At 47.7% G+C, this 12,348-nt stretch overlaps 1 protein-coding gene across 1 annotated transcript in view; it reads right to left on the bottom strand.

The window, feature by feature from the left end:
• Positions 1-11,546, bottom strand: part of AMMECR1 (AMMECR nuclear protein 1) — a 196,455-nt gene extending 184,909 nt beyond the window's left edge. Inside the window, exon 1 of the mRNA XM_070759553.1 lies at positions 11,068-11,546. Coding sequence (XP_070615654.1) covers positions 11,068-11,537 — 470 coding nt within the window. The 5' untranslated portion in view covers positions 11,538-11,546. The remainder of the gene's footprint in view (positions 1-11,067) is intronic.
• Positions 11,547-12,348: the final 802 nt, after the last annotated feature.

Consider the following 12,348-nt stretch of genomic DNA (forward strand, 5'->3'; position numbering starts at 1 on the left):
TGGAATGGTAATAGAAGCCCCTGTAGGACCCTGGCGTGAAGACAGGACCAGGGGACAATACCAATACATGACACCATTAACCCAAAAGGGAAGATAGGGTGGCAATGGAGGTAGATTGCTGGGGCAGGATGCGAGCAATGAGATCCAAAGGCTGCGTTTTCTCTCAGAGGAGAAGAAAACCTGGGATATCTCAGAATTAATGATAGGCCCCAGATGCAGGATGGAAGAGGATGGATCAAGATGACTCTTGTTAAGGTTTATGGAAAAAAACCATGGTTCTGTAGAACCGACATGGTAGAGGAGAGGTCTGCAGCTACACCAGCTCTGGAATTACTATGAATTAAAATGTCATTTAAATAACATAAAAAATGAAAGGGAAAGGCTCGGATATGAGCCGCCAAGGATCCCAAAGGTTTAGTGAAAACTCTGGGAGCTGAGGAGAGCCCAAAAGGCATAGCCCTATACTGAAAATGCCTGCTTTGAAGGCAAAGCGCATAAATCTCCTATGGACCTTGGCAATGGGAATATGGAGGTAGACCTCAGTGAGATCTAGAGACACCATAAAGACTCCTCGATGAAGAGCTGGTAAAATGGAAGATAGGGAGTGTATTTTGAATTTACTAAATTTAATGAAGCGGTTTAATTTCTTTAGGTCCAAGATGGCTCTCCAGCCTCCAGAAGTCTTGGGGACCATAAGGAGGGTGGAATAGAAGCCTAAACCTCTCTGGAGAGAGGGGACCGATTGAATAGCTCTAATGGTCAACAATGAGAAATAGCCTCCTCCATTCGAATACGAGATGGAGAGGAACTGGGAGAGGAACAAGAAATAAAACGGTTAGGAGGAGAAGAAATAAACTCTAACCTTAGGCCCCTTTCCACTGAGTCAATGACCCAGGGGTCCTTACAAGAGCGGTGCCAGGCGGAAGAGGACCAGGCTAGGCGACCGCCCGAAGGCGGGTGAGAAACTTACCATCTGGTTCTTTTGGAAATTCTGGTAGAAGAGGATCCTCTGTGATAGCGGGACCCTCTACCCCTGGAGGTTCTAGTTTGGGATCGAAAGCGAGGGGAATACTGACCTGGGCTCTTGCGAAAAGCGAAGCCTTGAGCCTGCTGACGCCCGGTGCGCCGAAAAAACTGCGGTTTCGGGGCCTTCTTGGTGGTAGGTCCCAAGACCTATTTCTTGTCTGCGTTTTCCGTAAGGAGAGGTTCCAGAAGATCTCCGAAGAGGAGGTTACGTTTCAGTGGACTCATAGCTAACTGCCATTTCTGTCTTGCCCCCGCCTGCCAAGGGCGGAGCCATAGAAGCCTTCTGGCCGTTGTGGAGGCTGCTACTGACCTGGCTGCAAATCTGGAAGATTGGAGAGTAGCCTCTGCTATATATTGGGTAGCTGCGAAGATTTTGTTGAAATCCTGTTGGCCCCGTAAGTCATCTGGGGGCAGGTGTAGTTGGGGCTGACGAAGCCCTAAGAGCATAGCTCTGGAAAAGGAGGATGCCGCAGCAGCACTCTTAATGGCCCATGAGTCTGCAAGAAGACTTCTTTTGAGCATTTGATCAAGTCGTTTGTCCTCTGGCCGGAGGACCTCCTCTGCCTCGCCAGGCATGGCAGCAGTTGAGTGGAGCGTCTTCACTGATTCATCTGGCCTGGGACATGTTAGGAGTTCCTCATAGGAGGGAGAGAGCTTGTGGAGCTTCTTGTCCTTGGAAGTGGGAGTGAAGCCTATGGTTGGGGGGTCCCACTGATGAAGCAAGGCATCCTTAAACAACTTGGGCCTAGGAATTACCTCATTGTCTTCCTGTTCCTCCATGAAGTAAGGAGGATTATCCTCTGGAGGGTCTGTGGAAGGAGTAGCTTGTTTCTCTTGCCCGGCTAGCCCCGTAGATACTCTAGCTTTTAGCAGGAGGGATTTGAAAGCTGCGAAGGGAAAATAGCAGCTGGGGCTGGAATCTTAATCTGAGATTCCTCATCCTCCGACAGACGTTGAAAGGGTCATCATCCTCTTCTGCATCCACGTCCTCATCCTCTTCCTGAGAGGAGTCAGAGGCCTCCATGACTGGGGCTCTGTAGGAAGGAGAAAAACTCACGGGACGGGAGGAGCGAGAGGAAGGATGAGACAGAGGAGGTACATTTAAAGATGAGAGTCTAGCATCAATAGTGTTAGTCAGAATAGTCAAGATAGACTGAAACTCCGGAGGCAAGGAAGAAATATCAGCCGGAAAAGCCTGAGGATCCCTGAGGCCCTGAACAGGTTCTGCTGGGGGAAATCCTCGGTAATAACTGGCTCCTCTGGACCTAAAACCCCATAGGTTAGATTGGGGTGGATTTAGGTTTGGCTCATCCAGGGATAGCCCAGGTACCCAGGAGGGAGGCAGGTTAGAGGCCTCCGGAAGGTAGGGTTGATATGCATTTGGGCCTGCACCTTAAAACGTTAGGCTGATTTATCATTATTTTTTGTAGGGCTAGGTCCCTTCTCTTCTCAGCCCTAGTGGGCTTGGCTAAAGGTTGAAAGCCTGAGAAAGAGGAGGAAGAGGCCTGGGGAAGCTCAGAAGGATTACCAGTAGGCCTCACCTCTTAGGAACCTTTGGTAGTGCCTCTCTTGGGAAGGGAAGCCATAGTCTGAGCAATTACAGAAGACAAGGCTTGAGCCAATAAAAATAGGGGGGAGAAGAATTATTTTGTGGAATTCCCAAGAGGATAGGTGACCCTGCTCCTAGGCTCAGGAGCTGCTGCGCCTTAAGAGGCAATCCTGGACGGTACCAAGAGTTCATGTCCTTAAGTGCAGCGTGGCAGGCCTCGCTAACTTAACTTTAAGAAAAACCAAGGCACACTGGTTGGAGGCCACTTCCGTGGAGAATAGGCCCGAGGGAACTCACAGCGACGACTCCAGGGTCAGGCGGCGGGCTGTAGGCACTAATGGCCGACCCCTTAGGGCAGAACCGAAAGTGTAACTTACTGGGCGTCAGAGCCTTGGCGCCAAAATAACTGCTCCGTTATTTGCAATAGGAGCGACTAAGCCCGGGAGACAAATCAAGTCCCACACCGCGGGAGGTAAATAGCCCTTAATTATTTTTAGTCGAAAGAATAAAGCTTGCTCTCGGCAGGACCTCCAAGGCCGGAATTAACAAAACGGCCGCGGCTGCAGCACGGAGGGAAAAACCGCGAATGGCTGAGCCGCTAACTTCTCCCCCAACTCAAAGCCCTGTAGGGCTGAGAAAGAAACTGCCGGCAAGCTAAGTAATGGAAAAATCTTACTTGCTATTGAAGAGAGATCGAAGGGAAGGTGTTTTATAGAGAGGAACGAGCATTCACACAACATCCGAGGATGCGAACTGAGCGAATTCTGGGGAAGGGGCGGATCCAGCAGTCTTTTTTAATACTAGGCTCAGTTCCACCGGATTGGACAGGAGCAACCCCATGTGACTGCTGGACCCACTCCTTCAGTACGGAGAAACTTCTATTCTGGCACCTTGGAACATATTTTTTACAATCCAACCAATCAGGCTTTTACAGTGGGGATGTCCCTCTGACCTTCCTGCCAATCAGCTTAAAGCTATGTTGGGAGAATTGGTACTAGACTTATGATTGGGGGTCACCACAACATGAGGAACTGTATTAAGGGATCGCAGCATTAGAAAGGTTGAGAAACACTACTTTATTTTCTTCTTCCAAGACAATGAGCGCCTGCTTATCAGAACTAGCTAGATTAGAGAGTCTCTTCTCCAATTTATTTAAGCCAATCCTTCAACCTTGATAGACATACAACTGGGTTCTACCCAAAGGTGGGTATAGAATGGTGGAAAAATTGCAGTGAGGGCTTTTACTAGCCTCACCTGTCCGCCACCAGGAATTCTGAGATCTGTTTTGCCTCTCTATTGATTATTTATGAGCTCAGAATTCAAGAATAAGGCAAAGGCAAGCGCACTGGTTTCTTCAAAGGAACAAAAAGGCAATGCCAAATTCCTTATCCAGACTCAAAGCAGAAATGGAGAGAAGCAACCTACAACTAAGGAGAGATTTGCTAACAGTGACAAAAATTAACCGGCGGAGCAACTTGCCTCCAGAAGTTGTGGGTACTCCAACACAGGTTTTTAAGAAGAGACTGGACAGCCCTTTGTCTGACTTGGTATAGGGTCTCTTGCTTGAGAAGGGCTGGACTAGAAGACCTCCAAGGTCTCTTCCAACTCTGCTATTCTATGTTCTAAGCAGGATGGCGTCCTCAGCTTTTTGCCACACTTCGGAAGCCAAAGTCCTGGTGGAAGACTAATCCACCAAGGGTTGCAAAAATAAACATTAGCAATAGTCAATAGGGTGTTCCTGATAAAACCAAATCTTTGCAGGCTGTCAAGAAACACAGAGCAGCTGAGTGAGCCTAAATGTCCTCCCAGGGAACCTTGGGTGAGTTCTGTAAGGGAATTAATTCTTTGAATGCTGGAAAAGATTAAATGTACAGAAGGAGACACACAGAGATGGAGTGGTATTCTGGCATCTGGTATTTTGCATCTGGTGTCATATATAAGCAAAGGACAAAGAACAGAAAGTTACCCCCATCACTCCTACCCCTCCAAATTATATTCACTTTTGGATAGTATTTCAATAGGCATTGCCTGGTTATTTCAAACCAGACCTCTGAACCCACAATAGGCCGCCCTGAGGCTTCGGAGAGGGGCTGCATACAAATCTAATAAAATTATAAATTATAATTATTATTCCTTTTGTTTATTTATATCCCACCTTTATTATGTTTATAAACAATTCAAAATGGCAAACATATCTAATGTTCCTTCTCCCTATTTTCTCCTAAACAATATGTCTGTGAGGTGAGCTGGACTGAGAGTGACTGGCCCAAGCTTATCCATTCAACTCTCCTGGCTTAAGGTGGGATTTGAACTCATGGTCTCCTGCTTTCTAGCCTGGCATCTTAACTATTAGACCAAATGGTTTCTCTTATTACAGATGGTCCTCGACTTACAACAGTTCCCTTTAGTGACCATTTAAAATTACAATGGCACTGGGGGGGAAAAGTGATTTATGACCATTTTTCACACTGACTATCGTAGTGTTGCAGCATCCCTGTCGCCACATAATCAAAATTCAAATGCTGGGCAACATATTTATGTCAGTCACAGTATCCTGCACTTGTGTGACCCCCTTCTGACAAATCAATGGGAAAGCCAGATTCACTTAACAACCACTTACCAACTTAAAAACTGCAGTGATTCATTTAACAACTATGGCAAGAAAGGCTGCAAAATGGGGCAAAATTCACTTAACAAATGTTTTCGCTCAGCAACAGAAATGTTGAGCTCAATGGTGGTTGTTAAGTCGAGGACTACCTGCATGAGCTTTTCCCTTGCAATTCTGGCCAGGAGACCTACGGAACTGCAGCCTACCCTGAAATATGCTTCGAGAGGAGAGATCCCTAAGACAGGAGCCTCGAAACTTAGCAACTTTAAGACTTGTGGACTTCAACTCTCAGGATTCTGACCTCTGCCCCAAGAGAAGATTTGATGAAAGAGGCTGACTGTATAAACTTTATACAGTTCTCAACCTTTCTAATGCTGCGACCCCTTAATACAGTTCCTTATGTTGTGGTAACCCCCAACCATAAATCTAGCGCCAATTCTCCCAACAGAGCTTTAAGCTGATTGGCAGGAAGGTCAGAGGGCCAGCCCCCCTTTAAATGCCTGATTGGTCGGATTGTAAAAATATGTTCCATGGCGCCAGAATAGAAGTTTTAGTCCCTAAACCAGGGGAAATTTGTCTTTTTCCTTGGTCCTATGTGACCCTTGTGAAACAGTTGTTTGACACCCAAAGGGGGCCCGATCCCCCAGGTTGAGAACTACTGTACTATATACTATGTATACTATAAAGCTTGAAGACCAGGACTGCTGGGCTCCGTCCACTCTTCTAAAAGACCTAGTCAATCCCTGGCGAGTGGTCATCTGTTTCAACCACAGAGGCAGCCTAAAGAATTGGGTCTCTGATGAAAGAATTAACTCACAGAACCGCAGAATGCGAAGAATTCAGGGTGGATCTACCAGCTGTATCTTCTAAGCAACAGAGCCACAAGACATGGACCCAGAACTTCATTCCTTAGCAGGAGAGACCCTCCCAACCAACCAGCTGCTATTCTCCAAAAAGGAGTGTGTGCCACCTCCACATCCTAATGCTCAGTTTTTCAAAACTACTGAATATCCTTCCTTTTTTTCCTTTTTTGCCTTCAATATTTTTTAAAATGTATAACATCATCAGTAAGCTTCGAGATCCCTTCCCACCAATGCTGGAATCTTCCTTATCTTCTCCAGCATCTTTTGTTCCAACTGCTGCGTCTTCACTGTTACAGGAAACAAATCTAATGTGCTCAGCCTGGCACATGAGGGAGCATCAGCAATGAGGTCAATAAACTGGATTAGGAATAGGATAAGGCAACTAATGCACAGGGGAAAGAAATTGCTGAATATTAAAATAGAGTTCCCATGTGGGAGAAGTGATAAAAAGAAAGGTGCTGCATAAGAATTGCTGCAATGTGGCAGCTGAAATTTTGTAGGCTGTACAAAGATCATAAGGATGCCCATTAGAGTAATTCAGAATAAATACATTCCCGCAAATTGAATGTTTATGCTTAATTTACTTTTATCTTTTTGGGGCAAATTTAAAAGGTAGGTAAAATGTAATCTTGTCCTCCTTATTTTCTCCTGTTATAAGGCAATTGTCCAGGGGTTGATTAATATATTTATATTATGTGGATTGTATCCCTAATCTAAATGCTGGTGGAAACCACATATCTTCATAAGAAGTGATATATGGAATCTAGTAATTGTTAGAACCATGCTACCTGTTGTGTTCCATTTCAGAATGTGTTTTAGAAAACACAAAATAGCTAGCATTGGACCTGTGTACAACACTTTAAAGCAGTTATGTCTTTTCTCATAGCTTGGTGATACATTCATGCTTCCAAGGATTCTGAAACAACTTTTGGAACTGAATAAAAAAACCCTGCACATTCCTGCAATCTATTTGCCAGTATACAGAAAATCATGTATCTTTCTGTCAGAACCAAGGAACACAGCAAATATAGAAATCACTGGTAGACATCATTTTATCTTTGTAAAACTGCACCTTTAAACGTTCACAGTTGCATATACCCATATTTGCTCATTAGAAATAAATTGTCAGTGCATGTAACTATGCAAAAGGAAATTGTATAAAAAAGAAATTACTTTCATGGCATTAATAATAAGCCAAGCTCTTTTTAAAAACCAGGGCTTAGATCTCACAATTTTATAGTTACACAACAAATCGTCCACAAGCTGAGAGAAAAATATTTAAACCAATATTAAACCAATCAAACCAATCAAAGGTAAGGTAGAGATAGGCTTAAAAAGTGTTGTAATAAGCAATTTTCAGGAAATCTTTACACCAATGTTTGGACCTCTGCCACTATTTCCAGATTTTTATTTTTATGGGCAATTTATAGTCTCCTCCAAGGAAACCCAGTTACAAATTTTGAACATTTTAGATGGGTTTGACTGGCTCAAAGATTCTTACATTCAGGTTCTGTAATGAGAAAGAACTGTTCAATAAATTTGCTTTACTACACAGGCTAAAGGTGACTCCTTACGAGACAGCATCTGCAAGCAAACAATATAAAAAAGATTTCTGACTGACAAAAGCTATCAACAGTTTCTAATGTAGAGCAACTATTCTGATAATTTAGTTTTCAAGTGGTTGCTGGTCACATGCCATGTTCATATGGATGGATCTACTCTAGAGAAGGTAACCCACCTTTTCTAGCTGTGAAACTGCATTTTCTTGAAAGGCTTAGTCTTGGTATCAGGATCAGTCACACTGAACAACTTTCTTTAATTAAACTGCCTGATGGTCACGGAGAGTCTAGGCACTCTTAGGTTCTCCTAACTTCCACAGACCAGTCTACTGTAATGCATAATGTATACAGTGATAATTTGTTTTTCGCGGGGGATGCGTTCCAAGACCACCTGTGAAAAACAAATTTCCGTGAAGTAGAGGAAAGATATTTTTATATATATTTAACGAGTATTTGGACTTTTAAAACCCACCCTTTGCATTAAACAGTCATTCTATAATGTTTCTCAGCTGGAACTACATGTGATATCCTACCAGTTTCTTTAATAAAGTACAGTAGTACTGTAGAAGAATTTTAGGAATTTTCAATGGCTTTAAGCCCCCTTTGAAAACATGTGAAGTAGCGAATCCGCGAAAGATGAACCGTGAAGTAGCGAGGGATTACTGTAGCTGTGACACTGAAGATTACCTAGATATATGTTAGATGTTAAATCACCTCTTAATCTGGATAGGCTGCTAGTCCTGTACTTCACCCATGTTTTTGACTAGTTCCTGTTCCACCTCTAAGTGTTCGTTTATGTTTAGGGGATGCGTAACTGAGTGGCCAAAAGAAGGTCACACTTCAGGTGAGGAGTATATGAGAATGTGAGATATCGTTTTCCCACTGGCAATAACTCCATTTCTAGGAGACCAACTTGAATCCACATTGCCAGGGGCCAAAAAGACAACACAACACCACGTCTATGTTATAGTCAAGAAAAGTCCACATTACCAGAAGTCAAATCGCACTTGAAGGCAGTTTATATTTCATCCCCATCTCCTATCTTTTTTGTCAAATTTAACTTCTAGCATTTTCCCTTTCGCTCTCTAACTTTTAGTTGTGAGCAGATACAGGAAACAACACCTTCGGGCGCTTATGTGGTTACGTGAATCTGGCTTCCGCATTGCGACAGAAGGTTGCAAAAGGGGATCACGTGACCCTGGGATACTACAACCGTCAAACACCATCACCCCGTCAGCTGCACTGGCTACCAACTGGTCTCCGAAGACAATTTAAAGTGTTGGTTATTACTTATAAGGCTTAGGACCAGGCTACTTACAGGACCGTCTTCTACCTCATGTATCCCAGCGGCCGGCCAGGTCCCACAGAGTTGGCCTTCTCCAGGTCTTGCTGACCAAACAATGCAGTTTGGCAGGGCCAAGTGGAAGGGCCTTGTCTGTGGTGGCCCCGGCCTTTTGGAATTAGCTGCCCCCTAGAGATTTACACCGCCCCCATCCTCCTGGCCTTTTGAAAGGCCTTAAAAACACGCCTATGCCAGCAGGCCTGGAATCATTGCACGTAAGCACTCTGCTCCAGCCATTAGTATGTTTGTGGTATTGGATGCAATCTAGTTGAATGGTCTTTTAATGTTTGGTGTTTTAAAATTTTGTAAAAATTTTGACTCTACTGGAGAAGGGCAGCTTATAATTACATGTACATACATGCATACACGCATACATACATACATACATACATAAGATCCAATTGCCAAGCATCTGCATTTTATAACATGATCGCAGGGACACAGCAGTGATCGTTAACTGAAAAACAGTCATAAATCTTTTTTTTTTCAGTGCCGTCATAACTTTGAAAAGTCACTAGATGAACTGTTATAAGTTGAGGTCTACTTGTACTAATAAATATTTGTCAAGGCAGTTGAGATGTCAGTCAGAATATGGGAGGAGGTGGGGGGGCGGGAGATTGGTAAGTAGGAAAAGGGATATCTTCCTTTTTTCACATCCTTTTAAACTTACCGCAACTACTCTGGGGTGCGTGCACACACACACACACACACACACACACATATACAGAGAGTGTGTTATGCTGGTTTTGGGTCTCAGTTTCTACCCCTGAGATCATGCAGTAAAAAAACAAGTTTTGAAACTATCCAGGCAGGGCAAAGCGTTCTCTGAGAAACCCTTGCCAGATGGACCACTAGACTCCAGCCATTAATCACCTTTCCTAAATTTGGTGAAGCCTGCAGGAGCATATATATATAAATACCACATTCCCCAACCTCGGAGCCCTCTTACCAATCCTGCTGATCGGCATGGGAGAGACACCTCCCTCCCCCAACCGCTGAGAGATCTGACTAGAGGCAAAAGTTACACACAAGGGCTGCTGCAGGGCTGTGCAAAAGGGCCAGAGGGAATCTTTAAAAATGTATGAATGGCAGCTAAACGGACCCCCATTCATTCAATGCCAAGCTTTACACAGACATCAGGCAAAAGTGGAGAAAAAAACGGACACTAACCATAAAAGCGGGGAAAGGGTTTGGGTGCCCAACCAGATATCGCTTATTATAAAGGTAACAATGGGAAATCACCCTGAAAACCTGGGCTCAACTTGAAAAAAGGCTAAGCAGGGCTGTAGACAGGAGACCACTAGGAAATCCCCGGACAGAGATTCTTTATTTTTTTTTAAAAAGAATCCTGTCCAGAAAAATGACCAGATTACAGTAAGCAAAAATAGCTATAGGGTTCATCTTGAGGGGCTTATCATGGGGGGGGCACCCTTGGTGCAAAAGGATCAGGGGGACTTGTGGCAGTCGCAGGACTCGCTGTAGGGAAAGCCAGCTGAACCCATCCAATGCAGGAGCCCCAAAAAAGAGCCACAGGGAGGGGGTGCAAAGAAACCCAACCTGGCACGGAACCAAGAAGAGGGTTTCTGCAGGGAGAAAAGGGGGGCGCCCTGAAAGCCCCCCAACCCCTCACCCAGGAGGGACTGACTGGGTCGAGGGGGGCAGCCTGGCTTCTGTGGCTGGCGGGGGCTCCCCACTCTTTCTTCCCCCAGGGCTTTGGGAGGGGGGGCATTCCCCTCTTTGCCCGGGGGTCTTTGGGGCTCCCCCCTTTTCCTCCAGGAGGATCTGGGGGGCTTCCCCCACTTCCCCCCTGGGGGATGCTTGGGGGGTTCTTCCTCCATTTAACCTTAAACGTCTGGGGCAGAGGTCCTCAAACAAGGCCACTTGTAGACTTGTGGACTTCAACTCCCAGAATTCTCCAGCCAGAATAGCTGGCTGGAGAATTCTGGGAGTTGAAGTCCACAAGTCTTCAAGTGGCCAAGTTTGGGGACCCCTGGTCTGGGGGTGCTCTGTTGCCCCAGGGGGGGCTTTGGGGGGCTCCCCCCTCTTTTCCCCCGAGGGGGCCCTGGGGTATCACGGGAGGGGGGGAGCCTAGGGGCGCCTGCGGACGGGCGGGTACTTACTATGGGTCGTTGGTAAAGCGGGGACTCCGCGGGGGCTGGTAGCCGTAGAGGTGACAGTAGAGCACGTCGAAGCAGAAGCAGCACATCTCGGCCGACACCACCATCTTCCTGCAGCCGCCGGGCCCGGCGCCGGGGGAGCCCAGCAGCGCGGCGGGGCCCGAGAGGCCGCCGGGGGGCCCTCCGCAGCCGTGCGGGCGCGGCGGCGGCGGCGGCGGCGAGAGGGCGCAGCTGGGGGAGCCCCCCGCCAGCCCCCCGAGGCCGTTCAGGCGGGGGCCGCCCCCGCCCGACGCCACCCCCGCCGGCAGCGCCCCCGGCTCCCCGCAGCGGGAGCCCCCCGCTCCTGCTCCGCCGCCGCCGCCCGGGCCGGCCGAGCCCGACGGAGGGGAGCTGGAGAGCTTCTGCTTCTTCACCCCGCAGCAGCCCGCCGCCATCTTGGAGCCGTCTCCCCCCACGCAGCGCTTCCGACCCATGGCGGGGGGGCCGCGCGGCCGGGCGGGGGCGGGGCGTGCCGCGGCCCGCCTCCTGCCGGGGAAGCTCCGCCTGCGGGGAGGGAGGGGAGAGGAGCGGGGGGCGGTGCCAGCCGGGAGGGAGCTTTGGGGAAGGGGCGCCGGATAAAGGAAGGCGGGGCCAGGGCGCCCCCGGAGGTAAGCGAGGAAGGAGGAGGGAGGGGCAATTTGGGGAAGGGGCAGGGGGGGAAAGGAGGGGATCCCAAGAAATGGGAGGGGCGTGAAAAGAGAGGGGGGAGGGAGCAGACAAAAGGGAGGTGGAGGAAAGGAGGGAGAAGAATAGCAAAGGGGACAGGGGGGCGGCAAAGGGGGGGGGGGAACAGGACAAGAGAGAAAGTAAAGGAGAAAGGGGAGAAAAAAGCTGTTAGTAACTCTCAAGTAACAAGTTCAATTCTCTTCTCTCCCCCCCAGGTTTCTTTCTACTAGGATCCCTCTGAGTCTGAACCATAGTCTCCCCCCTCCCTTTGAAGGGCCAGATCCTGCTTTGGATGGCGGTGGGGGCTCTGCTGGATGCACCTGTTTTGGGGCTGGGGGCTCTTACTCAGGATCTCTCCAGGGGGGTGGGGGGTACCCCCTCATCTCTTGGCAGGGTGCTGGGAAAAGCCGTTTCCAAGAACCCTGTTGGCATGAGAGGGGGGCTCCCCACTGGACACCCCCCCCGCTTGGCAGCCCTTCAGCAACACCCCACCCCCAAACCTGAGACAGAGCCAGATTGGAATTTTCTGTCTAAGGGGAGCAAAGCTAGCGCATTTCCAGCCGAACCCCCCCCCCCCCC

The sequence above is a fragment of the Erythrolamprus reginae genome, chromosome 8 (assembly GCF_031021105.1).
Source record: "Erythrolamprus reginae isolate rEryReg1 chromosome 8, rEryReg1.hap1, whole genome shotgun sequence".
Classification (NCBI taxonomy): Eukaryota; Metazoa; Chordata; class Lepidosauria; order Squamata; family Dipsadidae; genus Erythrolamprus; species Erythrolamprus reginae.